We start from the raw sequence: 24,506 nt of genomic DNA on the forward strand, positions 1-24,506 counted from the left end.
CCTACATGCATGCTTGTCCTGAAGCACTGTCTGGCAGCATTTTGCAGTGTGCATCTGCATCTGAACATTGCCACTGAACTAGGTAGTGGGACACAGACTGCACAGCATTAGGCACTGAAATACCTAAGTCTGAGAAGATGCAGAGGGATATGAAATTCATCATCATTCACTGGCAAGCACTGTGCCTCGTGGAGGATTTCAGCGTACAAACCAGATATATTTCTCCATCTGTGGAAGCAGACTGTGGTCTGCCAGGAATGCCCAGAGTCCCAACAGGTTGCTGAGTCTCCCATTGCAAGGCTGAGGGAAGGGTGGGAGCAAGCAAGAGCAGTTTATGAGATGGAAGATGGAAGTTTATGGGAAGTTCTCCTTCCTTTCTCTGTGGATGGCCTTGGGTTCTCAGTAGTTGTGCTCTGCTGCCCAGCTGTAACTAGCAACAGCACAGCTCCCAGTCCTGGGTTCGAGCAGCCTGAGCATGGGCACAGTAAATACATGTTTTTCCACTCCTGTTTACGCAGGTAGACCTGAGAAGTCCATTCCTTTAAAAGCCCGTTCTGTGTGTAGTCTAGCTTGTTAGTGTTTTTAATGTTGTCGTGCTTATTTATGCATACATTTAGCAGCAAGAAGTGAAGATGACACCTTTATTAATGCAATTTCAGAGAGAAATTAAAACAAATTTCATGTTTGTTTTAAGTATTTAGAAAGGCCATGTATGTAAAGGTCAAACCCTATTAGAAATGGTGCCTGAAAAAGGCTTTGCTTTTCAGATAAGACGGACATGACATGGAGCGAAGGTTTGTAGTCACTCACTGCACACTATATATAGTTATATAAGTTCTCTGTCCTGCATTGGCAAGTTGGACATATTTTTTAATGCTTCCTGAGCAAAGATGATGTTTTTAATTTTTTTGTGTGTGTGTGTTTTCTGTCAAATTAAGGTCCCTTCTTTAGTCTGTTCCAGCAGTATAATCTCAATCTCCACAAATACAGAACCTCTCAGTGAGCTTCTATGTATCTTTCCTGTGCTGATCAGCAATCAAATGGTTCTATTAACATTCATTTTGCATTTATTTACTTGTAGTTGACTCAATACAGGTCAAGGTAAGTGCGTTGTTACATGTTGCATTAACATCCAGGAGCCAGCTTTCACCTACAAGGCATAAGGTGTCTATCAGATGCCTTTAGAGTACTGGAAAATTAGCAACAGGATTTGTGTCATATGATGCAGATTACGGGAGAAACCCACTGCTAAGACAATCCATTCTCTTCCTCTTTCATTAGGTTCTTTATTTTCGCTCTGCGAGGAACCTTTGGAACATCTCTGATACTGAAAGCTCAGCAGCTAGATAAGCTTTCTAAAGAGCAACAGGATCTTGAAATCCAGAAACTGAGGTCAAGAAAACAAACAACTTCTGATGCACCTGTAGCATCACCAGCATCTAATGATGATCTCGACCAAAACATCAGCCACTTATGTTTGTCACCATTTTTACATCCAGCAGCAGCAACTGTATCTCATAGGGACACGGAAAGTCAGGGACTTTCCACCTCTGAAGTGAATCCTCTCAAGAAATGGACACCTGAAGAAGGCTACTATTTCTTTAATAGGTGGGCAGAGGAAGAATACACTGCTACAGAATCTTCAGCAGGACCTTTCACTGGTCATTGCCCCCTAGTACCCAGTAGGGTAACATCTCCTGGACAGGACAGTGGCAAACCAACTAAATATAAAGGTGAAAAATTTAACCATGGAAGCCATCGACGCTCTGTGAGTGCAGTGACACTCTGAAAAAGCATTCAGAAATGGGATTCATTTTCTGGATATGGTATCTCTGCTGTGCAGCCCATGTGGAGAAAGATAGCATAGGGAAAACAAAAAATCCATTTATACTTAATCATGATGCTCACTACAAAAGGAGAGAGGCATGTGGATTTACAAACCTGCTGGAGTAGTGCAATAGGATGTCTAATATGCAGCTTCTCCTAAGTGCATATATCGTTGGGGTTTGTCATTCAATGACTTTTTGATCTTTCTGGTTTTGTGTCATTAGAGAAAAGATACAGAAGCTTCACACAGTTGCCAAGAGATCCACGATTACTTTCTTTCATCCAGGAGTATTTTTCTTTCACGGTAATAGTGAATAATTGCACTAGTGATGTTTCAATGTTGTTCTGCTATTGAGGTAATAGAAAGAGAATCCATTCAACATTAAGCCAAGTTTTAAAGCAACACATACTACTCTAACTTTTAATATCAAAGTCTTAAAATGATATTGCTAATTTAAAAATTATGGTCTTGCCAAGAAAAAAAAAAAAAAAGTCTCCTGGTGCTACAGGTAGTTGGAGAATCACAGCACCTGAAAGAGACTACAGAATGTTCCATTTTTTAATATGCAGACTTTATTCACATAACAATATCAAACAATATCATGTCTATAGTTTGCTTTCCCTGCACACTAAACTCTGTGTTTTTATGAAGGCAGTGTTCTGACCTGATACTTTTAAGAAAACGAGAAAGCAGTTTATGAAATAGAATGCAAATACAGAACTACAAGAACTGACAGGATAACTTAAGGATAAGTGGAGTCTAATTATTCAACTTCAAAAGCAGACAGATACAACAAGTCTGATTTGAGTATTTATGTTCCAGAATCCTAAAATTTTCCTTGCTTTTTCATCTGGAAATCAGTTTCTTCATTTCATTCCCTACATTATCTAGAACGTGTTGCTGCATTCAATCAAGTATAAATATGCTCTTCCCCACAATGAGTTACAATCAGTAGTTGATGGAGATCCCAATGACAGATATTTTAACAAGCAGTTAATGAAGGTTCATTAATCACATTGCAGTAAGTACATGGTGTAGAATGACCAAAATATGCATAACATGTTCATCCTTTTCATTATCTCAGGGCAACAAGGTGCAAGGAGGAAAAAAAAACAAAACCATAAAATGTCACCCTTACCACTACCTATTGCAATGCAATTATTAAAGGTGACTTTAGTATTTCTTATAGAAATGTTGACTACTAGGATCATATCCCAAGTTTTTCTTCACAATGTGGGGTAAAATCTTAACCATGTTTTAAACTCAAGCCATCTATACTTTTGTGAGTCTACCACTGGTTCTGATTTAAGTATGTGTTTAGCTTTTTATATGTATGTTATTTTAGCTGTTTGCCACCTATCACAATGTGTGAAGTTTGTTTAATATCCTATTTAGCAAATACTAATTTACCTTCTGTATGCTTCAATACCGTAACTAGAGTCCTCAAGATGTTACTTTAAAGCAACTCAGGCAAGACTGAGTAGCATATCCACCACTGGGATTTCTGGTAGCCAGAGCAAGAGCACACATAGAACTGTAATTGATAAAGTATTAATTGTCAGCTGTAAAGCAATTTAGAAAGAGATTTTTGCATGATGTACAAATGAAGGGAATTAGGCATAGCTGAGATTATTGTTAATGGGGTGTGAGATTGCTCAAATGTTTGCTCACTAGCTGGTAATGAACCTTGGGTGACATGACTTAAGATCAAGTCTTTATGATTCGCAGCCATGTTTTTACATAAAATGGTCCGTTTCATCTGAAATTAAAGAAGATGCCTGTTTCTTATTATATATTTTATTACAAAATGTGAAGGTTTTTTATCATAATAAAATGTAACATGGTCTGACTTGGTGTGTTGTTGGGAGTGAGACTTACACTAAAACAGAAGCAGAGGAGTAGTCTTCCTCTTGTCACCCAGGAGTGGCAAGATAATGTTTCAATGACAACTCCTCTATCTACTAGGCCATGCTGTAGGGGTGTTTATCAAAAAGCAAGAGGACTGAGCATATATGGAAAGGGGCCATGGACAGACAAGTTATGTTTAATCACATCTGGAAGACCTGTAGAGGTTCCTGAAATCAAAGCTGAGAATTAATCTCATGTTTTCTTAATACTGCTTCTGCAAAATTATTCTACCATGCATTGTGCCTAGACAGCTGGTCTTACATTCAGAAATAGTGTATAATTGAGGGGGTTTCCTCTTTAGAAAGAAGGGGAAGGAAGGAAGGGTTGCTTATGATCTCCATCAAAACAGTCCCTGAAAGCCCTAAGCAATGGAGTCTGTGCTGCTTCAAGTGATGAACAAAGTGGAAAACAGTCCATCTTTAAGTAGCTTCTAGGCTATAAGCAAAAATAGTTACTTCAGGCAAAAGATGGAAAGGAGCAAAATTTGAATAGATGCCTCAAATAGTTTTACAGATGGATGTACAGCCTGTTACTTCTGTTGTGTGATAGATGATAACAAAATGGTCCAATAGATTCATTCACCTGCAGAGTTTGCAACATAGAGGAAACACATCCCTGATCCCCAAGGAGGGAGAAAGCTGAAACAACCAGAAGCAAAGGCAGCATCAGGGAAGACCTGGCCTCTGCATCCCATCTGGTTCTGCAGCTTTGTAAAGCTCTCGCCTAATACATCCCCTGCTGGGTGACAATGCCACCAGTCCTCCTCTGAAGCAGGTACTGCCATAGTTCAAGACCTGTATTCACTGCTAAATAGTGTGATCTCTCCTGTGCTTTTGGGTAAGCAGTGATCATGAACTGTCACGTGTTAGGAAGACAGTGAACAGGCACATCCCTTTGATCATGAGATAAATTAGCTGACACTATCAATCCCTTTTGGGAGTGGCATCTAGATATAAAACACTATATATTTTTTTCAATTAATGCAAGCCTACAGTGAGAAAACAAGCCCTCCAATGTATGTTTGCAAGAGAGGAAGTGTGTTTACTAAATGGGTTATTTAGACCTAACTGGTTTAAATATCTATTTCAAGATAGCTTTTTATTTCAGATGCATTTAGTATTACTGTCAAGATATGTTTCATTAGTTTTAAGGTGAATGCTTCACAATAGAACAAGTGTCTCGCATTTTAATACATGTTCTGGTGATATTCAATGCTTCATATGCTTGGACTGTAAAATACTAAAATCGATGTATTTTGTGAAATCAGTGCATACTTTTTTATTTTGGTCTATCACATTGTAATAACGATGCTGAATAAGCAACAGTGCTTTGAGCTATACAGAGCTATACCTATGTGACAAACTGAAGGTGAAGGTGACATCTCTTATAGAGGTGGAGTAACATGCAATCCCAGGCTGCTTGCAATGGTCAATGTAGAGTCATCCATCATGTTCTCAACAGAGGTGAGCTGTTTGTTTTAATACAAGGACTAAGAAATGCACACCTATCTCTACACTTTTTTCATGTCTGTTTTAGCGTAGCAAGGTGGATATGTGGTCCTTGACAGTTACAACCGATATCCATTTGATATCAGCAATAACTTCAGTCTAAAATCCAGAATTAATCAGGTGAAGTAGAGGGATGGATCCATTTTGTTCTCTTATATATCTCAAAAAAAAAAAAGCCTTTAACACTCTGTAGAGATAGATGTGCACAATGCTGCAGTACAAAAAAAAAAAAAAAAGAAAAGAAAAGAAAAACACATACCACTTTTCCCAAGGATGAATTATGTATATTTTGCCACTTTGTTGGCTGATGCTACACTGTTTAAATTCATTTGATTGCAGTTTGAGGTGGCGTGCAAGTACTGAGCTATTCGCTTTAGGCATAAGGTGACTGCAGGCAGGACATGGCATGATTAGGTACTTGTGAGTAGCACTGATGAATAAAAACATAAGTGCAGAAACAAGAGATGCTTGAAGATAATGATCGCAGAGGGTGGGATTTAGAGAGCTGACCAAATAACACTGAAGATCTGTAAAGTACTTTTGACATTGCCAGTGATTGGAACTTGCTGCAATTATCAGGACATGAGACAACTGTGAACAGAGCTTGCTGCCTGGTTCCTATAATGTAACACCTGATAATTCTCAGCTACATAAACAAGACTGAGACTGAATACGAAGTCTGAATAGTTATTTTTCCAAAAAACACCAGAGGGGCAGCTGTCTGCTGTCTGAAGGCATTGAAGATGATGGTTATCCACCTTCCCCAGTGCAGCTACTGAAATAAACTCCCACCTGCAGGTATACTTTGTAGGTTTCTTTCCACATTAGTGCCCAAAGAACTTGTGTGGTTATTCTGTACTTAAACAGGTGAGCAGAGCTCTGTAAATGGTCATCACTGTAACTAAAAGATCAAGTTTTGGCTCCACTGAAGCTGAGTTTTGCAGTTGACTTCACAGAAACCAAGTTATTTGCTGCTTTTTTGTTGTTGCCATCGGTTCAACTCCACAAAGCTAAGTCTGAGATCTCCACGGGATTTGGGAGCAGCAATTTAACACCCCATTGCTGCCAACCCTGGGTGCTATTTCACTGCTGCAGTTTATTGCTTTCATCATGAGGGCAGCACAGCAAACACAAACAATTTCTTCAACTGCTTCAGATAACCCTGACAAGAAACTTGAATCAGAGACCTCAGTTATGCTTTCAGCTGTTCAGATCTTGTTCTCTTTGCATGCAGTCCCTACAGGGGAGTTACAAGAGTTTGAAGCTAACAGGAAAGCAAAGCTGGACTCTGAAGTTGAATGCATTGGTTTAATAGCTGCTATACATATGGGCTGTACCAGATACTTTAGTCTTCAAGGGCATCATTCTTTGCACGTGATGGTGGACATCTGTGACACACCAGTGGTGTGGGGGGGGGCATCCGAGATTTCTTTTAGATTCCAGAACTAATTAAGTAATCACTCTTAAACGTAAATTAAGTAAAAACAGGGAAGAAAAAAGAAAAAATGTATAGTTGGAAAGCAAAGATAAAAGGATTGTTCTATTCTTCTCTACTGCAGTTGGATCAGTAGATGCAATCTATTAACTCTTTAAGACCTTACAATTGATTCTTAAAGGCCTCAATGAGTCTAAGACCTTAATAACTCGGGTGCATGGATTATCACTCACTCCTATTTCCTGTGAGCCAGCCAGCCAGCCCTCTGGTAAGAGTTTTCCCCAGAATGTTTTCAACACGCTCAAGCTGAATCTAATCTTCCTGGCAGTTAGTACCAGGGGCATCCCTGCTGATGGCTGGGTTGTTGGTCCGCTGGCCAGCTGATGGTGAGTCCGAGTCCACACCAAGAATACATGGCTGCTTCTTTTGTGCCTTTCCTTATGCCCTGTTGTGAGTCCTGTCAAACAAATTAAACATAGCTTTGGTGCTCGTGATGAGCTCATGCTCAGCTCACGTTCCCATTAGTTGCTAGTGTATATCACCATCCTTGAGTTTGTACAACACTTTCATTCATCCACTCCCTTTATCTCTATGTGCTGAGTCTGTATTGTCATTCATATTTCAAAAAAATTTACTGGGGGAAGGGTGAAACCACTAGGCCACAGTCTGTCATGGTGGGACTTGTGTCAACCTACATGGTGTAGTAATTCGTCATGACGTAGCCGTGAATACTGCCCTCTGAGAGCACCCTAGAGGCAGCTCCTTCTTGATGGGCTATGCCTACCTGAGTTCTACCCTTGCCTATGCAGCACCTGTCAACATCCACAGAAACTCAAATGGAAACAAGTTGTTATTCCAGAACACTGAAATAAATAAAATAAAATAAAATAAAATAAAATAAAATAAAATAAATAAAATAAAATAAAATAAAATAAAATAAAATAAAATAAAATAGTAGCCAATACATTGGAAGGTGAATACAAACACAGCTGGTGCCTTCCTTTTTTATGCTGGTATTGCTCCATATTGTATTATCATTCTGTTTAACCTCAAACAGACCAGCTTGGAAACTCCTGTACATTTATTAGTTTTATTCAAAAAAGCACAAATGCAAATCAGCAGGCTGCAAACAGGTCAATAGAGCTCACTTAAAATCAGCTGGATTCAACTGCGGTTTTATTAGAGCCCATCTTTTTTTTGTTAATACTTTAATTGTGAAGACTTTTACCAAGAAAAATAAACATCTATATGTGCTTGATCTGAATGGTTCCTCTTTCACAATGTTTAGGCAGCCTATGCCCAGCAATGTCATGGTCTAAATGAACATCTGAAGAGGAGAGCACATTCGTCATTTTCCTATTGCGTACATGGGACAGAGCAGGAGATGGACTCCTAAGTACCAAATTAGGAGCGCATCCTAATGACAAAGGAGGAACATGAACATGTCTAGGGCCTTCAGGAGACTTCCCAAGTCCTTAAACTACTTTTAGGCATTTTTCAGAGGTTTCTCATGTCTTGAAGTGTCTGTCTAGCATATTTTATGAGTAAAATGGGTAAAGTATGCATCTGTGTATGTTTGGGATGTGTGGAGGACTAAGAATGACCCCAAATTTGTAGTAGGCTAAAATGTTTCTGCTTTTAATCTTGTTTTGAGAAGAGGTAATGTAAAGGTTGAAATATGACCTCTCAAAAATTTTGAACATATATATTATGGGAATTTGTTACAGTTTTACAGTAAGCAGCCCAAAAAACATCACAGAGCCACAACTGTGCTTGCAGATCTTGCCTCTTAGATTAAATAAGAAAAAAAAAAAAAAAAGTACAGCTCAAAGCACACACCAAATAAATGTTTAGAATCCTAATACTGATTTGGAAGGCAACTTGTGCACCAGGCGAGCATTTGACTTTTAAATCAGACTGGTTTGCAGCTTCTTGAGATTACTCCACATATCTGGTTAGTTGTGATATTTCACAGTTTCACAGAAATGTTGGACAGGAGAGCACCTCGAGAGAGAACCTGATCTTTTTGCACTAAGGAGGTGTAGACAATCTACATCAGGTATTTGACTACCCAAGCCTTCATTTAAATAATAATAATTTTTAAAAAAGTGCAAGAAAGCTGAGGCTGAGGCAGGGTTAAGCTGAGGCAGGGGAAATTTAGGCTCGACATCAGGAGGGGGTTCTTCACAGAGAGGGTGGTTGCACACTGGAACAGGCTCCCCAGGGAAGTGGTCACTGCACCGAGCCTGTCTGAATTTAAGAAGAGATTGGACTGTGCGCTTAGTCACATGGTCTGAACTTTTGGGTAGACCTGTGCGGTATCAAGAGTTGGACTTGATGATCCTTAAGGGTCCCTTCCAACTCAGGATATTCTATGATTCTATGATTCTATGAAATGAGATTAAAACTACAATGGGGCTTCCTTGAAGAGAACCTGCTCACTGGACTTTTGAAGGTTCATCTACCATCAGTCATCAAAGTAAAGCTTTTATTTATTTCTACTGTATAGAAATGTATCACAGACTAATGATAGGGATCCAGAGCAACCTCACGTTACGATAAATGACAAGACTTCCATGGTGTTCAAAGCATTATCACAATCCATTTCATACCTCATCTGTGATTATAAGCATAAAATGTGCAAATGTTCTCCACTGCTGTAAATGTCAGCATGCTGGGGGCAAATGCTTTGATTTTCTATCAGCAAATAATGTTAAATTATATAGTGTTTAATCATGCTTAGTAAGAGTGATGAACTTTAAAGAACAAATTTCTTTCAAATCACTCCATCTTCAGTTCTCCTGGAAATGGACATCATCATTTATAAAATGCTAAAGGTAACTTCCCCAGCCTGGAGGTTTCATGGTGGCTCAAGACTGATGGCAGTGCACTAAAATACAAAACCACTTAGACATCAAAATTATTTTGACTGAGGCCACCAGGTATTTGAGCATAGAATTTTAAAGTTAACTTTGAAAAGCAGAACTCTCAGACAAAATAATTCTGTCATCCTTAGGTGAAGTTATTTGCATTTACAGAAGAGTTTATGTTATGTGTGACACAACCTCAAAGCCATAAGTGCTAAATAAAGCTGTTATCTTCACCAGGCCAGATTGTAAGTGGTTGTAAGCTAGGAGCGCTCCAATGGAGTAACCAGGTGTCTGTGGCTTTCTGTCAGTGGAGAAGCTCACCTACACTCTCCACCTGATCTTTTCGAAAGGAAAGGTGCAGGTAAAGGTATGAGTGCAGTACATGGAGGAGACTTTTACAGGCAGTAAGGGAATGTAAATCTTCAAATCCCAAAGACGTAGTGAAAAGCAGTGCTGCTAGTATCTTAGCAACAGAAGAAACTAGAAGACGAGCTATACAGGGAAATCAGCTATAGGCCATCTTTAAGAGACATCTGAGGTTTACATTTATTATGTGTTTCTGAGATCTTTAACCACAGCATCTGAAAATACAGGATTTTTTCCTTATGTAGCCCTTCATTTTTGGTTTCTACTGATGGGGGTCACGTTTTTATATTTGGATTGGTAATCACTAATTTATTAGAGCAATATTATTAGCACATACTAGGCTCACACTGCAGGTTGGAAGAGACAACAGAGAGGTGAGTGCTGTGCTGGCACTCCTCTGGGATCTTTGCTCCTCTGGGATCAATCACAAAGCTCCTACTGCCTTCAGTGGCAAAGAGATAGGTCTTACGTGTACTAAGAAATGGGAACATCTGAGATTTTTTCACAATTTTTCTAATTACTTTCACTACTATTGACATTTTCTGGATCTCTCTATCATCCCAGTGTAAAGAAATTGATCATTTTTTTCTGTATCAACAGAAATGAAAACAAGTACTTCATAGCAGACATTGTGACTTATGACAAAATTTTTATCATGATGCAGAGTTAACAGGAGCTCAGTCCATTTTCAAACCATCAGCTTTCCATACAAAGCTTTTGGTATAAAAATGAAAAAAAAAAAAAAGGAATTTGCAGTTAGTCAAAAGCTAGGATAATAGATTCACATAAACACTAATACACTAAAGCTTCAGATTAATTTTCCTGCTCTTTTATTGTAGAAGTTTCAGTATTTATTGCTTGCTATTATTCCTATCATCATTAACCTTCATGATAATGACCATAAACATCAAAAGTTTGAAATCTATTTTGTTGAAAGTATGTCTTTAGATATGCTTTGCTTGTTACATATAATAATGTTTTATTCTCATATTGGAAAGCTATAGTCACCCAAGAAAAGCAGGAAAAGTGCAGGTTAGTTGGGTTTGATAAAAAGCAGATAGTCAAAGGCTTACTGGCAAACCACTGATTTGCAACTTATTTTTTTCATCTCTGCTGTTCAGTGAATAATAAAAATTGTTTTAAAGGTTGAGAAGGGATAGGAAATTATTCAGAATCCCCTAAATGCTCAGATATAAGAAATATTTTGTCTGCTTAATAGTATTTACCCAGCTCTAATCAATTGCCTGTCAGCATCAAAAGGATTCTTTCAGCTCACAAAAGGCAAAACATAGAATTTATTATAAAAATACTGTTATTAGCTTGCAACTCGTTCTTTGTTAAGCTGGTGATGTAAGCAGAGTTCAACTCTGCTAAATAATCAGATATTCGGGAAGAGGAAACCGAACAATTCCCCTGTATTCCTGAAAAAAAGAAATTGTACTTAAGTGGTTTTAAATAAGTTTCAGTAAGACTTAAGTTTTATATATGGAAACTGCCTGCCTGCCACCAACAGTAAGGTCTTATTAGAGGTTTTCTTATTTACTGAGCATCCCTCCGCAGACCTTTTGAGGCCTTTTGTTTTGTTACCTGACTTGGAGCTGACTCAAGGGCAGATTTTAATCACTGTCCTGAGGTTAAGAAGGCACTTTCTGGCTGCCCAGGCTTTCCTGAGCCAGTCCCTAGGGATGCTCTTCCCTTAAAGTAGAGTTCCCTGGGTCAGAATGATACAGGAGCCAACAGCAAAATGGATAATGTACTGCTAAAACAGGAAGAAAATAGACTGTGGGGTAATGTATATTTTTCCAGACCTAGCTGTGAAACAGAAGGTATAACAGCCCCTCCCCTCTGCTTTAAGAGGTGACAGACAACCTGTTCCTTGGCCTTGTGAGACTGCTTCAAGCACGCAACCAAAGCCTTCCTTATTCTTACTGCCCAAGGAGGGGCCAAATAACCCTGTCACGCTGTCGGTATGAAACAGCATTCTTAAACAAAACCAAAACACACAAATAAACAGCCTGAGTGAGGCTGCCCCCCAACTGATTCTGCCCCTGGGAAGCTCTTAATCCAGAAAATAAATGTGTTGCTTTGGGGTTTGTCAGCTGCAGGTGCTGCTGGGGATGCTGACAAATACCTTGGAAGATGTGTGGGGCAGCCTCTGTGGCTGCACGCCCAGTCTGTAAGTGGAAGTCATAATCCTTTGCCCTACCTCACACAAGTGACATGAGAGTAAGAACTCTTTACATTTTGATGCTGGCAAAAGTGGGGGAGTCAGGAGGGAGCAGGACATTTTGGTGCCAGATGTAGGGAGGACCCAGATGAGCTTTTTCAGTAGAAATCCCTGCTATGGTATGGTGGCTCCTTGTGAGAGCTAATGATCATTTGAAAGGGAAATCTGAACAGATTCACAAATTGTAAGTTTTAAACATTACCAATTTCAGTAGTTAACACCTCAAAAAAATAAACTGGAATTAGCTTCCCATAGAAGTACAAATATTTATCATCAGTGCTTCATGTCCTGCCAGTCTAGCAGCTGACATCCGTGACATTCAGATTCTTTTAAGTATTGCCAGTCAACATTAATGAGACACTAAATGCTCAGATTGCACCTGTCCATTAGAGTAAATTGACTAGTTTATTGTCTTAACAGTCTTTTGAAGAGTGATAAGCATAGCATTGAACAACTTCTTGGAGAAGATTTCTTGATTATAGCCTTTGAGTACGTTCTGGGGAGGCGGGTGACAGCTGTCCTTTCTGGTTTGGAAACAATCAAATTAGACTGGCTGCGAAGGGATGATGCTGCTCAGAGAAAAAGTTTATGGCATATGATAGCAGATGATGCCTTGATCCCTTTTTTGAACTGTAAGGCAAAGATTGACAGGAGAAATTAGCAGGAGGGAGAAGTGCTGTGTTAATACCTGGAGACCTATTAATAGCAGAGAGTGAACTACTCGGTATTACCTGAGATGCTCTTAATATAGAAACCAGTCTTCATTTTAAATAATTCTCCTGAGCTTCCACTCAAGGCAATAGGCAAGCAAACAATGGGTGAAATTCAAATGAGCATGCTGATTTGGCACAGTTGGAGACATCCCTCTCTCCTTCAGGGAAACATTGAAGAGTCCTATTTTTCAGACATTAAGGAGCGAGTGTTTGGGGTGAGAATCTCAGGTGTGGCATGCAAGGTGGAAAAGGTTGTTTTCTGACGGGTTTGGCTATGAAAGGAGATGCTCATTAACTGAGGGTTTCATTTGTAAAGTAGTGAGAGCTATTCCCCATTCTTTTTAGCTCTATCTAGGTGCCATTTTTTGATTTTATTTTTTTCAGAGCAAGTGACTTTCTGCAGACTTCTGCAGCTCTTAGCACACACAAACAGAGATTTTTTTACCTGCTCGCTTGGGGAAAATAAATAAATAAATAAATAAATAAATAAATAAATAAAGCCAGAAAGGGAATTCTTGTCGGGCAGCCAGCCAGGCAAAAGCAGTGTTTCATCTTGTTCAGAAGCTAATGAGAAATATGTATGTATTCTGCTTGGATGGGGAAGAAAAAAAAAAAAAAGCCACATAATGGGGGGTTAATATCCCCAAATAAATGTGAGCCAAGCCCTTCTGAGCCCACAGAAAAGTCAGTCTGGACTCAGCAACAACTCCAGTGAGCACTGAGAGCAAGCTCTGCTGCTTCCTAAGCCAGGACCTGGTGGAGGGGAGGGGAAGACGAGGTAGGACCTTCACAGATGAGCTTGCAGTGGCCGTGAGCAAGGGATCCCTGTGTGTGAATGGAATGTAGGTGTGCCTCAGAGGGAAAGAGGGTACCAACTTTTGCACCTTGCCCTGAATTTTTACAGATTTCTCTTTCTGGGTCACTGTTCCTCACACAGATGCAGTCCAACTTTATATAAGCTTTGTGAAATGAGGTCTCTCATTAATTTTTCAGTTGCAATCCCCATCCGTTTCCTTTTCTTTGCTTTCTGATTCTTCTGCTTGGATGTTTTCCTTCTGCTCCTTATTTCTGAAGGAGGTATCTAGACATGAAAAGCAAGAACAGAACAGAGCTGAGCTAATTAGCAGCTGCTTTAAGCTATTGTTTACCCTGCACAGGAACACAGCTCGAATCAATGCCAATTTGGATCACAAAAATATTGCTAGAGAGAGCCAAGCCAAAACCTTGAATGCCCATCAACAGTCCCTTTTCAAACTCACAATTTCACTGCAGACAAGCCCCACTGAGAGACATTTCCCAGCTCGGTAGGTTTCTACCTGCAGGGAAATTGTTAGAAACACATTTCTCACCAATCCCACGTAAATGGAAACACCTTGTGAACACTTCGAGTCACTGTGGCATCATTTCAAAACAGGGAGGAAAGAAACTGGAAATTGTTTTTTTGTTTGCTTGCTTGCTTGTTTTAGGGGAAAAAAAATGAAAAGAAGGAAAATTATATGAAACAATAAGAGGGTGTTGGCTGTTTTCATCCTCTTGCCTACCATAAAGCTGTACTATTTGTACTTCCCGGCAAGGAGCTGGGAGCAATTATGCTTGGTCTGATCAAGGAACTATGATGGCAGAGTTGGCTCCCCTGTCCTGTGTTCACAAGCACATACATGCACACATATGCCTCTGCTTTGTGTGCAGGACCTTGGGTCCACTGTACTTGTTTTAACTAGCCTTCCTCAACATTGAGGGCAGACTTTGAGCTGTTCAGAACACTGGTTGGCAGAGTCCCTTGGGAGGCAGTTCTGAAGGGCAGAGGAGTCCAGGAAGGCTGGGCACTCCTTAAGAAGGAAATCTTAATGGCTCAGGAGCGGTCTGTTCTCACGTGCCCAAAGACGAGCTGGCATGGAAGAAGACCAGCCTGGCTGAACAGAGAGTTGTGGCTAGAGCTTAGGAAAAAAAAAGAGGGTTTATGATCTTTGGAAAAGAGGGCAGGCCACTCAGAAGGATTATAAGGATGTTGTAAGGATGTGCAGGGACAAAATTAGAAAGGCCAAAGCTCATCTGGAGCTCAATCTGGCTACTGCTGTTAAAGATAACAAAAAATGTTTTTATAAATAGATTAACACCAAAAGGAGGACTAAGGAGACTCTCCATCCTTTACTGGATGCAGGGGAAACTTAGTGACAAGAGATGAGGAAAAGGCTGAGGTGCTTAATGCCTTCTTTGCCTCAGTCTTTAGCAAGATCAGTTGTTCTCTGGATACCCAGTACCCTGAGCTGGTGGAAGGGGATGGGGGACAGATTGTGGCCTTCACAATCCATGAGGAAATGGTTGGTGATCTGCTACAGCACTTAGATGTATGCAAGTCAATGGGGCTGGATGGGATCCACCCAAAGGTGCTGAGAGAACTGGCAGAAGAACTGGCCAAGCCGCTTTCCATAATTTATCAGCAGTCCTGGCTATCAGGGGAGGTCCCAGTCAACGGGCGGCTAGCAAATGTGACGCCCATCTACAAGAAGGGTTGGAGGGTAGACCTCGGAAACTATAGGCCTGTTAGTTTGACCTCAGTGCCAGGGAAGCTCATGGAGCAGATTATCTTGAGTGTCATCAAGCGGCACTTGCAGGGCAACCAGGCGATCGGGCCCAGTCAGCATGGGTTTATGAAAGGTAGGTCCTGCTTGACGAGCCTGATCTCCTTCTATGACAAAGTGACGCGCTTGGTGGATGAGGGGAAGGCTGTGGATGTGATCTACCTTGACTTCAGTAAGGCTTTTGACACCATTTCCCACAGCATTCTCCTCAAGAAACTGGCTGCTCGGGGCTTGGGCTGACGTACGCTACGTTGGTTAGAAACCGGCTGGGTAGTCAGGCCCAGAGAGTTGTGGTGAATGGAGCCAAATCCAGTTGGAGGCCGGTCACTAGTGGAGTCCCCCAGGGCTCGGTACTGGGGCCGGTCCTCTTTAATATCTTTATCGATGATCTGGATGAGGGGATCGAGTGCACCCTCAGTAAGTTTGCAGATGACACCAAGTTAGGTGTGTGTGTCGATCTGCTCGAGGGTAGGAAGGCTCTGCAGGAGGATCTGGATAGGCTGGACCGATGGGCTGAGGCCAACTGTATGAAGTTCAACAAGGCCAAGTGCCGGGTCCTGCATCTGGGGCGTAACAACCCCAAGCAGCGCTACAGGCTGGGAGATGAGTGGTTGGAAAGCTGCCTGGCAGAGAAGGACCTGGGAGTATTGGTTGATAAGCAGCTGAATATGAGCCAGCAGTGTGCTCAGGTGGCCAAGAAGGCCAACAGCATCCTGGCTTGTATAAGAAACACTGTGGCCAGCAGGGCTAGGGAAGTGATTGTCCCCCTATACTTGGCTCTGGTGAGGCTGCACCTCGAGTACTGTGTTCAGTTTTGGGCCCCTCGCTACAAGAAGGACAACGAGGTGCTGGAGCGAGTCCAGTGAAGGGCAACGAAGCTGGTGAGGGGTCTGGAGAACAAGTCTTACGAGGAGCGGCTGAGGGAGCTGGGGTCGTTCAGCCTGGAGAAGAGGAGGCTCAGGGGCGACCTTATCGCACTCTACAGATACCTTAAAGGAGGCTGTAGCGAGGTGGGGGTTGGTCTATTCTCCCACTTGCCTGGTGACAGGACGAGGGGGAATGGGCTAAAGTTGCGCCAGGGGAGGTTTAGGTTGGATATTAGGAAGAACTTCTTTACTGAAAGGGTTGTTAGGCATTGGAATGGGCTGCCCAGGGAAGTGGTTGAGTCACCATCCCTGGAGGTCTTTAAAAGACATTTAGATGTAGAGCTTAGTGATATGGTTTAGTGGAGGACTTGTCAGTGTTAGGTCAGAGGTTGGACTAGGTGATCTTGGAGGCCTCTTCCAACCTAGATGATTCTGTGATTCTGTGATTCTGTAACATGAAGGAGCATTACAAAGACGATATGTTCTTCAGGTCATTTGTACCACTTTTCCAGTGCAGGCAGGAAAACAAGGAATTAGCAATGTTGTCAATAAATGCAATTCAAGTTAGGTATTATGAAAATGTTTTTTGTGGTTGTTGTTGTTCGTTTGTTTGGTGGGATTCTTGTTTGTTTCTTTGCTTTTTCTGGAATGGGCTATGAATATTGTTGCTTATGCAAATATTTGACTTTGCTCTGATTTCTATAAAAACAACATGGAAAGATTTTCATTGACTTTATGAACCCATTTAGTTATGAACTAAGTCATAACTGGTGAAAAGGATAATTTGAGCTTGTTTGCAGTTCACAACAAACCTACAAAGATTAAAAAAAAAAAAAACCTATCAAAATGAAAGCAGAATATTTGGTTAAAGTCACTGCATTAACATTACAAGCTCTCATTTGTTCATCAGACTGAGGTATGACACTGTCACCTAGCAACTTTTCAAGGGCATTCAGACTTGATGGTGCTGAACTCTATAGAGAAGTCTATAAATAAATTAATTTACAAATTAGTACTTTTTATAAGTGTCAAAAGCATCACATTTGACATTAAGAAATTAACACTGTATAGGAGGAAAATAATTCTCATCCTGGCTGTTATATGTTGCGAGGATTTAAGCTGAGTAATCGTGAAATACTGTAAACCTTGGAAGCAATGGTGTGCATTTCCACTATCTTTGCTTTGGAATATATAAATACATACATGTAAGATTAATATACATATACATATGTATGTATCTATGTATATTATTATACTTTTATACTATTATATTATTATTATACTTTTTGGTAAGTTCCATGTTTTTCTAGTTTTTTACATTAACAGAGAGGAAAGATTCCTATGTTATGTTTCACCCACACTATTTAATGTTTCTTAGTATGTACAACTCCTTATTCTTCAGTAAATTCACCTGCCCTGCTCTGCCAGCCCACCTGTAGGCTGAGGCATGGAACCGCATGGTGCACCATAGCCTGCCTGCCTTCTGACTCTACTGCCTGCGCCCAAGAGCTGTGTGATGTATTGTGAGTTAATACAGTCACAAAACCATTAAAATATATCCTTCTAGTTGAGCTGCTTTACCATAAACTCTCTATTCAGCTAGAGGAGCTGGATTCTACTTCTCTTTCATTCTTTTTCTGCCATTGTTCTACACCAAAACTCCATTATACTTCTGCAAATGCTGACCACAGTCCCTAATTCCAGCTGTAGCCACAAGCAGCAGTATGCATCTTCCTACAAACGGCTCTGTTTCTCTAGTGTTGAAATGCAGTAACTTCGTATTGAAATACTGCTGCCAGAGCTGCCTGGATGGAGCCTAGCTTTCTCTGTACATGGAAGAGCTTAACCAGAATTAATAGGAAGGATGGCCAGCAAAACTTAGTCTGATTTCAGCTAATAGATTGGCTGTGGGCAGCATCATGTCAATCAGCCAGTGTCTTTGGTGTATACATTAAAATTAGGAAAAAGCAAAATTAATAAAAGCTAAATTAGACCTAATAATTTATAAGGGAGAGTCTTGAGCAGTCCAGCCTCACAGAAGGAGGCCTAGGCCCTCCATGGCACAGCTGAAAATAGCAAGTGTCCCTTGCAGTGGTTTTGTAGGTTGTATTTGACTTCATAGAATAGAATAGCCCAAGCTGGAAGGGACCCACGAGGATCATGGAGTCCTACTTTTGGCTCCACAGAGCACTACCTAAAAATCAACCGTTCTTCTGATAGCACTGTCCAAACAGTTCTTGAACTCCAGCAGGCTTGGTGCTGTAACAACTGCCATGGGGAGTCTGTTCCAGTGCCTGACAACCCTCTTCATGCAGAACCTTTCCCTCACACCCAGCCCGAGCCTCCCCTGTCCCAGCTCCATGCCGTTCCCTCGGGTCCTGTCGCTGTCCCCAGAGAGCAGAGCTCAGCGCCTGCCCCTCAGCTCCCCTCATGAGGGAGCTGCAGGCCACTGTGAGGCCTCCCCTCAGCTTCCTCTGCTCTGGGCCAAACAAACCAAGGGATCTCAGCCGCTCCTCATATGCTTTTCCCTCCAGACCCTTCACCACCATTGAATGCTCTCTAATAGTTGTATGTATGTCCTTCTTATGTTGTGGTGCCCAAAACTGCACACAGTACTCGAGGTGAGGCTGCACCAGTGTGGGACAATCCCTTCCCTCAACAGGCTAGCGATGCCACTCTTGATGCACCCCAGGACACAGCTGGCCTCATTACAAGCTTTCAAAGAAACAAAAATGTTAGTAACTAGATGAGGAACTTTCCAAAGAATTATCAGACATGTAATGTATCGTCACATTTGCTAAAAGTAAGGGAAATAGATGTTATAAACATCCTAGAAAAAGAGACGAGGGGGCACATATGCAGTGCACTGCCTAGCCATTTGTATTTTGTCTTTACCTACGTGGCCTCTGTGGGTGAGCCCGTTGGGCCCTGCGTGGGTGCTTGCAGCTGCAGGCTCTGCCTGTCTCAGCTCCAGCCCTGCAGGTCACACGAAGGCTTCACAAGGTGGGGGAAGAGTGGGTGCTAATGGGATCTGCCTGCAGGCTTGTCTGAACCAGCTAATCCAAAACTGAGCTAACAGCACTTTAAATCAAATCTAAGCCTGGAAAAGAGGCATTGCTTTGAGTGTTAAAGAAAAAAATGACTTTAATAGCAGTGAGAGTGGAAAAAAAATATTTTACAGAAATTTGGTAATGGTTCTACCCCCTAAACCTTTCATTTCTCTTTTCCTCATCTCCTGTGATCCTTAGGCTTAACCTGCTTTAAAACTGAGCTTCAGCAGGCTGGATGCTTTGCTGCTGGAGAACAGCACAGCCCCCCTGGGGCCAGCAGCGCCCCTTGTTTGCACCCAGTGGAGACACAGGTGATGTCCTTGCTGCCTCATTTTTCAGAGGCATATCTCTGGTTGATACAGGGGCAAACAACTCCCCCCTGCTCCCTTCCCAGTGTGGTGGTGATGCCATGGAGAGAGGGAAAGGGCAGGCAGCTTGGTATATATGTACGGGTCACAAACCAGGCAAGTGCAGAACTTAACTTTTTCTTAAATTTTGTTTCTTGATCTTCATGGATACTTCACTTGTATATCTATGAGGCAGGATGGGTGTCTGCTGGCTAGTCTGGCACCAATCAACTTCTTTTCTATATGTTGATAAAGCACAGGTCCCAGTCACAGTTTTTTCCCTTCCTGTTTGAGTGCAAGAGGAAAAAGCTTCCAGCAGGAACAGCCAGAAAGCCTGACCATGATGTAGGTCAGGCAGTGAGACTTTCTTCTGCTTCTGGGAGGGCTGTGGTTTCTTCAGCCTCCAAGAAAAACAGAGGTGCTAGGTGACCTAAGACCTGGCTGGACATCTGGCTTGGGCTGCTCAGCCAGGACGGATGGGCAGGAGCAGGCAGTTACCTTTGGTGTTTGCTGACACAGGACAGACGGACATTTTGTTAAACATCACAACAGGCAGCACAACTAGCCCTCTCTCAGCAGCGTGAAATAAATGTCAGATTTCATGGTTTCTGCTGTAGCATTCAGGCACTCATTGTGCTGGGCTCCTCCTGCTCCCACAGGGGTAAGCACGTCTGACGGGACCAGGAAGAAGGGCAGAAAAAAGAAAGGACAGACCGAGGAGCTGATTCCTGTGAGAGACTTACATGCCATGTCTTGGTTGCACGCTGCGCTGCAAAGCTGCAGCATGAATGCAGCCAGGAGCACAAGCCCAAGCTCACGGCAGGACTTTCTCAGAGCAAGCTGCCCCTGACAGCAGCCTGTGGAGCCATAAAAAAGCCAGTGACGCTTCACACCTGAGCCTGCTGTGCGGGGGGAAACAGGGCTTTGTGCAACCTTCATAAACCCAGCAGGCTACCTCACCATTCCTTCTTCCACAGGAGGGCCAGCAGCACCACACTCCTTGCAGATTTTACTCCCAAATTCATTCATACAAACATAATTGAAGACATTGTTTATTGTCTGAGTGTTATATTATTTGCATTTCTGTCCTGGTCACTCTTTCTCATTGCAACCAAGTGATGAGCAGAGTCGGGGCACCACGTCCAGCACAGCGGCAGGTTTGATGGCACACAGGTGTATGCCAGCTCTGCATGTCAGGTCTGTGCAGTGGGGTAGTGTCAGTGTGCAGTGGGTGTCTAAAATAAAAGCACTGTTACTGCTACAGTAGTTAAATATGAATTGTTTCCCCCTTAAGAACATATGTCATGTGCCATGAGATCTGACACCATTTATTTATATTCCAGAGCTCTCATAGCTTCATGAAACAAGAATTTTATTGAGTTTTTCTTATGCTGGCTATATAACAAACATATATAATGACTGATGGTAATTAAAAGCTATTGAATTCTGGCTCTGCTGCAGCCAGTCAGAACATTTTCTACTCCACAGGCTAGGATGAAACCAAGCCAGATCAGAGAGGCGATTCATGCTCATAATGGCGCTTTCGCTCTCCCCCTTTTTTCCTAGCTCCCTTCCAGACACAAGATATTTTTAATGAGTGAGAAGGAGTAACTCATTTTGTCCTAACATCACCGAGCAATGCAGATTGCAGTGCAAAGAACTGAACAGCAATAGTCTTGCCGCCTCAATACAGAGTGTAAAAAAAGGTAAAGTGATCGTGTCCCATAACGATAGCTGTTCCCCATAGGCAGTGAGTTTTTTTGTTATCATCTCCTTGCACTCTTGTTAGGCAGAAGCAGCCTGGGACTGAACAGAGGGCAAGAGAACAAAGTAGATTGTGACAGACAGCAGCAGAGACTTCCCCTTGGGATTGCCAAGAGCATAATATGGGATCTAGCAAAAGAAACAGTGAAAAACACAGTTTATTTGATTTTTTTTTCCCTGAAAAACTAATTAATCACTGAGGGAATCTGTATGGCATTTGATCTGGCTTTCCAGAGTTTTCAGTTCCACCTTCCATCTGTAATAGAAAATATCCCTATCATTTAAAAAAAAATCCCTTTCTTATTTCAACCCTCTTTCACTGACACAATCAAGTACAATTTCCTACTTTTTTATCCACTAACTGTGGATAAAATGTGTGGAAAAGTGATGCTGAAGCAAAGCTGGGAGGGTTCCACTTAGGAGCCAAAAGGCTTCACTTTGGAGGCAAAGACTTCAATTTGTTGTATTACTACTTTACAGTCCATAGGTTGATGAGATGATGAGTTCCAGTTTAATATTTCTCTTGTGATTATGTCACAGCAACAGGTATTTATATTTCAGCTTATCGATAGGAGAAAAGTAGCAAGCATGCTAAGAAAATATAACATCATTAGAATGATTGCTTGTGGGTGGGAAATGCACAGAAACACCCTGAATCGTATCGAGGTGATTGCATAGTCACGTATCTTCCTGTGATCTGACGTGCTGCACTGACACGCGAGCCCCACAGTGGGGATAGAGATGTCTGGAAGGCAGAAGAAAGCCTAACATCACTTTGTCCCCAAGTGTGTGCACAACAGCAACAGAATATCTGTTCCAAATGGATAAAAACTCTTTGTATTAATTAAATCAATGCAAATTATGTAATTTAGATGACTGGTGGTTGTAATGGCCTGTGTAAAGATATTCTGCCAGCTTAAGTCGAATTGGGAAGGCAATCAACCCTCAAAGCTGAAGAAACAGCTCACAGCTAAGGTTAAAAGCACACAAAAATAGAAAAATTCTCGTTGACTATCTCCAGGCTAACAGCGGGGTGGGGGGAGGAAGGAGAATGGGGGGGTAGTGTTAAGGGTTTTTTCCAAAAGAAACCTGCTATTGATGTTTCTCCACTTCTGTTCACCAACAGCAGGGCCATACTTGTGGCGTCTAGTGGCTCAGATCAATTCACAGCCCCTGATGAACTTGGCTGCAGTGGCAAAAAAGGCTACTCCCTTGTACACCACCCAAATCCATCGCCCCAAGATTAAACATACATGATCTGAAATATCTTGGCCACAAGCTTATTCACAGCATGTCTGCTAACGTGCTGACATTGCGTTATTGATGCCAGGCTGGAGCTGAAGTCAGGTAAGACAGCGGCAAAGGAGAACCACTAGCAAAGCACCCAGGAGAAGGAGTTTCTCTTCGCAGCTATTCCTGCACTCCTCTTTGATCCCTCCCTGGGCAAAGTCACACCGGCTGATTTAAGCTGCCAATGACAATGATCAAGCTCTTCCTTTGATTTTGTCCTGAAATAGGCTATGTCCTCCTTTGGGCTATTTATAATACACACAGAGGTATTCCTCTTCTTAATTAGTCTCCTAACAGTGAGAGTCACTCAGTGGATAGGTAGAGCTCATACTGCAGACTACAGGATAAGCAGCTACTCCAGCTCCCATGTTTCTTTACCTTCCTGGCCGTGTACATTGAGGCACAGGACTAAGGGTCTTCTGGAAGCACTGTGCCTCCCAGGAGGATGTAACCACCCCTGGGATTTAACACATGGATAGATGGAAGTGAAGGGCAATACTTAATAATTTGGCTGAGGTGGGAGATAAGTGGAGAGGGAGAGAGAGGCTGAATGCAACACCAGTGCAGAAGAAAGATGACTACAGTTGGACACTTGCATGGCAGTGAGCAGTCTTTTTATTTTGTCCTTGCAAAGAGGACTCCCGCTGTGTTCTGCATTAGGTAGTTGCTGGGAATGAAAAGCTGTGATAAATTATTATGTTATGCCAGAAGAGTTATTACTTCTTTAGTTGCTATCCCCACCACATAGTGTAAGGTACAGAGATGGACCTTGTTCCCTGTGTGACTCAGGGCAGTGACTATGATACCCTGAATTCTTGTTTGGCTCAAATCTTGTTGATTCAAGAATGTCCATGGGGCATTTCTCCAGTTCCAATGTCCCAACACTGAGTTCAGCTGAAGTTGCAGCCTGTATTTAACAGACCATTATACATGATGAAAAGTCCCCCCCACTTCACCCCAGAACAGTTTCCATGGAGTGCTGGAATGGGATAAGAAAAACAGTTTAAACACAAGAAATGATATTGCGTTCTTTTACTCCAAATTAGATTAGCGTTTTAATGTTGTTTAATTAGTTGCTCTTTTTTTTTTCTTTTTTTTTTTTGTACACCAGGTTATAATGTTGGGAAACTATTTTACAACATTGCACACACAAATAATAAATCGTGCAACACAGATGTTGCTACTAATTGTAATATTTCAAGTGAAGAATAAAACATTCTGCCTGGCTTTTAATTAGGTCTACTCCAAGCAGAGACAGAAATAAAAATTTACTTGTCTTTTAAGTAAACACCATCTGCAATATATTCCAATTCCACAATCTAGTGCAAAGCATATCTGCTGATTGCTATGCTATGGCATTATTTTATTTGAGGTGGAAAGCTTATTGGCAAAATGAAGGCAAATCAGTTACAACAGCTATGCTGCAGCGTAGCTCTGACAGGAGGAATGCCCCCCAGCCTGTTTCAGTCGATGTCTCAGTCAATGTCTCAGACATTTCAGGCCATAGGTGCCCTTGGCCTGACAGCAGGAGTGCACCAGCAAGGGTCTGCCTGTAACCCCGTGTCTGTGTGTCACATGGTGCTTTGGGACAAACACTAAGACTGGCACACAAAGGTCCAAAGAGAGACCTACGTAACGACTGGCTGAACCACACACACTTGAATTTTTGCATTATTAGAGTGGTGTGACAGCAATAAAAGCTGCAGGAAGCAAGTCATAAGCACCCATTGCCTCTCTAAGGCTAGCACCTCT

At 41.8% G+C, this 24,506-nt stretch overlaps 1 protein-coding gene across 15 annotated transcripts in view; it reads left to right on the forward strand.

Moving 5' to 3' along the window:
- Positions 1-3,677, forward strand: part of ATP10B (ATPase phospholipid transporting 10B (putative)) — a 159,477-nt gene extending 155,800 nt beyond the window's left edge. For all 15 annotated transcript variants that reach the window (XM_083798075.1, XM_083798067.1, XM_083798061.1 and 12 more), the window contains one exon: positions 1,282-3,677. In XM_083798075.1, the coding sequence (XP_083654201.1) occupies positions 1,282-1,789 (508 nt within the window). In that variant the 3' untranslated portion in view covers positions 1,790-3,677. The remainder of the gene's footprint in view (positions 1-1,281) is intronic.
- The last annotated feature ends 20,829 nt before the right edge of the window (positions 3,678-24,506 follow it).

The sequence above is a fragment of the Anser anser genome (genome assembly GCF_964211835.1).
Source record: "Anser anser genome assembly, chromosome: 14".
In the NCBI taxonomy this organism is placed as follows: Eukaryota; Metazoa; Chordata; class Aves; order Anseriformes; family Anatidae; genus Anser; species Anser anser.